The 2473-nt window shown below is 44.3% G+C and overlaps 1 protein-coding gene across 1 annotated transcript; it reads right to left on the reverse strand.

Annotated features, from left to right (window-relative positions):
• Nucleotides 1-715: 715 nt before the first annotated feature.
• LOC123101447 (uncharacterized) lies at nucleotides 716-2169 on the reverse strand. The gene is made up of 4 exons (XM_044522902.1): nucleotides 2030-2169; nucleotides 1821-1962; nucleotides 1178-1296; nucleotides 716-1066 (listed from the first exon to the last, which is right to left on the reverse strand). The coding sequence occupies exons 2-4, from the start codon at nucleotides 1950-1952 to the stop codon at nucleotides 919-921; spliced, it is 399 nt and encodes a 132-aa protein (XP_044378837.1). The 5' UTR covers nucleotides 1953-1962; nucleotides 2030-2169; the 3' UTR covers nucleotides 716-918.
• Nucleotides 2170-2473: the final 304 nt, after the last annotated feature.

Below are 2473 nucleotides of genomic sequence, written 5' to 3' on the forward strand. Positions count from 1 at the left end.
CACGACATGAGCTGGCAGAACAGCCTATGTAAGGCATCTGTTTTGCTGACCGTAAGAAACGCATGCGCAACATAGTACCTTTTTTTGTGGCATGGAACTACTTGATATATCTTTTACTAGTATATTTTTCTGTTGTAAAAAGAAAAAAAAACTAAGCCCAAGTAAGGGAGCAACCCAAAAAAAAAGAGAAGACAAGCTAAGAACAAAACCCAACGAGAACAGATGCAGCTCAAATAGCAAACCAGTCACGCACCTAAAACAGAAAACTAAACGCTGCAGTAGTACTACCTACGTGAGGATCAGTCGTGATATCCAATGTTATACGTGCTATGTCAATCGACTGAGACTTCGTCAAGTCTAAGTCGACTGAGACCTAGACAAACCCTTTCCTTAAATAAACCAGTTTGCTGGCACCGTGTCATCAACTTATACGAAACAAAAATCCGAATACAAGGGGAAAAACGATTCTATGGTTGAGCCATCTGTCTTGTTAGAGATTCGTTCACGCATGCCATGTAATCATCCATATATCTAAACCCATGTGAGAACACCCATGCCATGTATTCATCCGTATATCTAACCCATCTGAGATAACTTCATGGAGCAAAATGCTGCAGCTTGCTAAGCTTGTGAAACAAGTACAAAACTATGCTAGTACCAAGGAGTGAAACTTCGAGCGGAGGAAACAACTAGACAGCAGTCAGTAAAACCTTAGTGATCTAAACGCTCTTATATTTCATTACAGAGGGAATACAATGCATGATAGTGATTCACACACGCACAAAAAAACAACGCATGCCAGTGACCATGTTGCACAATATCACAACGATAGCCTAGTACTAACTGCAGGTCATCATAGTTTAACTGAAAACAAGTTGAGGGGCCATCTTTGATTCTCTCATCTTTCGATCTTTGTCTTCACTGGTCTCCCTTGGTAACAGCCTGTGCTTCTCCCCCCTCCTTGGTGTAGCTAGCATAAATTCCAAATGGAACAAGGAAGAGAAGTGCCATCTTGGCAGTTCCATGGATCACACCATCAATCGTACGTGCGTAGGACTCGACAAGCCTGCAGGTGGAAAGAGGTAGGTCAAATGAGATTATATGTATATCGAACAAACAAACAAACAGGAAATTAAGGATGCATGCATCTTGTTTCTTCGTCTGGCATTGCACGTACAACTTAAACTCATCCTTTTCTGGAGGTTCCCTCATCCTTCTCTCTATGTCCGCCTTGTGCTGGGCCCACATAGATCTCAGCTTCTGCATCTTCTTTTGCATCCAGGTCTCGCAAGCATGCTGGATTGATACACACAAGTAATGGTCAATGTACTTGCTTTGCACCAACAATCACTAAGTAAGCGCTGATTGCAATTGGTAATTAATTTAGAAGAAGAGTGGCTCATCTGCTGTCAATTAAGTGAGGTTTGCATGTGCAGCAACTAGTCAAAGAATCATACTTACTGTATTATGAATAAATGAAGTCACAGAATCATACTTGATAGAAAGTGCATCAAGCGGAGAATGAGGCAGTTCATGATATCAAAACCGCATCAACAAACATCTTTATATGATGAAATTAACGATTTGCTAAACGGGTGGACGAAATTACATGCTCAGAATCAGCTCACCCAGGAAAACAAGTTGCTTAACGATGCGATTTGCATGCACTCCATGTGGATGTCCAAGAGACGAGTATGACCATGATAAGCCAGTACTTATTCTCTTGTTTCTAATAGAAAATACAAGAGACGAGTGCATGTTGCTGTTTTGATTGCACATAATTTGATTATCGCAGGCAACTCATTGATGTCGTGAGATACCTTGGTGGAGAGCTGGCGGGAGCGCATGAGCCCGCTTGGCACGAGCCGGCATCCCTCCTGCGCGACCGCGGGCTGCGTCCGCTGGAGCAGGGAGCCACCGAGCCTCCTCGCCGCGCACCGAACCGCCAACATCGTCGCCGGCCTGCCAATAATTGGTTAGGGTTTAGGATGACAGGTCCGTCACGATTCACCACCGCAGGACGGCCAGCCTTGCTGTTGCTGATCGATCTGGGCGTTTCTTCCTCAGGCGGCCGGCTAGGGTTCCTCGTGCGTTTTTTCCTTCCGCCTTCGCCGACAACAAGACGGGGTGGGTTTTTTTCTAGGGAGATGTTGACAGTTTTTGTTTCTTTCTTGCGGGGTATGTTTACAGGGTCATCTCTCGTGTGGTTTATATACGAAGCAAAACATACCTAGCAAAGTCAAGGTGTGTTGCTTTCAAAAAAAAAAAGTCAAGGTGTGTTTTCCAAGATTGTAGGCTTCATAGTTTACACGTAGTCGTGCCTTCAAACGTACACTATCGTAATATCGAGGTGATTGCCCGTGTCTAACTTCTATTGTTAGTTTGGTTTCGCTTAGAGCATCTCCAACAGTCGCGCCAAAAAACGCGTGCGCGCTAAAATGTCTATTTAGCGCGCGCGGCAAGTTTTCGCGCG

Source organism: Triticum aestivum, chromosome 1B, assembly GCF_018294505.1.
Source record: "Triticum aestivum cultivar Chinese Spring chromosome 1B, IWGSC CS RefSeq v2.1, whole genome shotgun sequence".
Classification (NCBI taxonomy): Eukaryota; Viridiplantae; Streptophyta; class Magnoliopsida; order Poales; family Poaceae; genus Triticum; species Triticum aestivum.

Bases quoted from the DNA above. Each gene is read 5' to 3' on its own strand.
- LOC123101447 (XM_044522902.1), bottom strand. From the start codon at position 1,952: ATGTTGGCGGTTCGGTGCGCGGCGAGGAGGCTCGGTGGCTCCCTGCTC. The intron at 1,297-1,820 runs GTATCTCACGAC...GTATCAATCCAG, and splicing joins CCCGCCAGCTCTCCACCAAG to CATGCTTGCGAGACCTGGAT. The intron at 1,067-1,177 runs GTACGTGCAATG...TTCCACCTGCAG, and splicing joins GAAAAGGATGAGTTTAAGTT to GCTTGTCGAGTCCTACGCAC.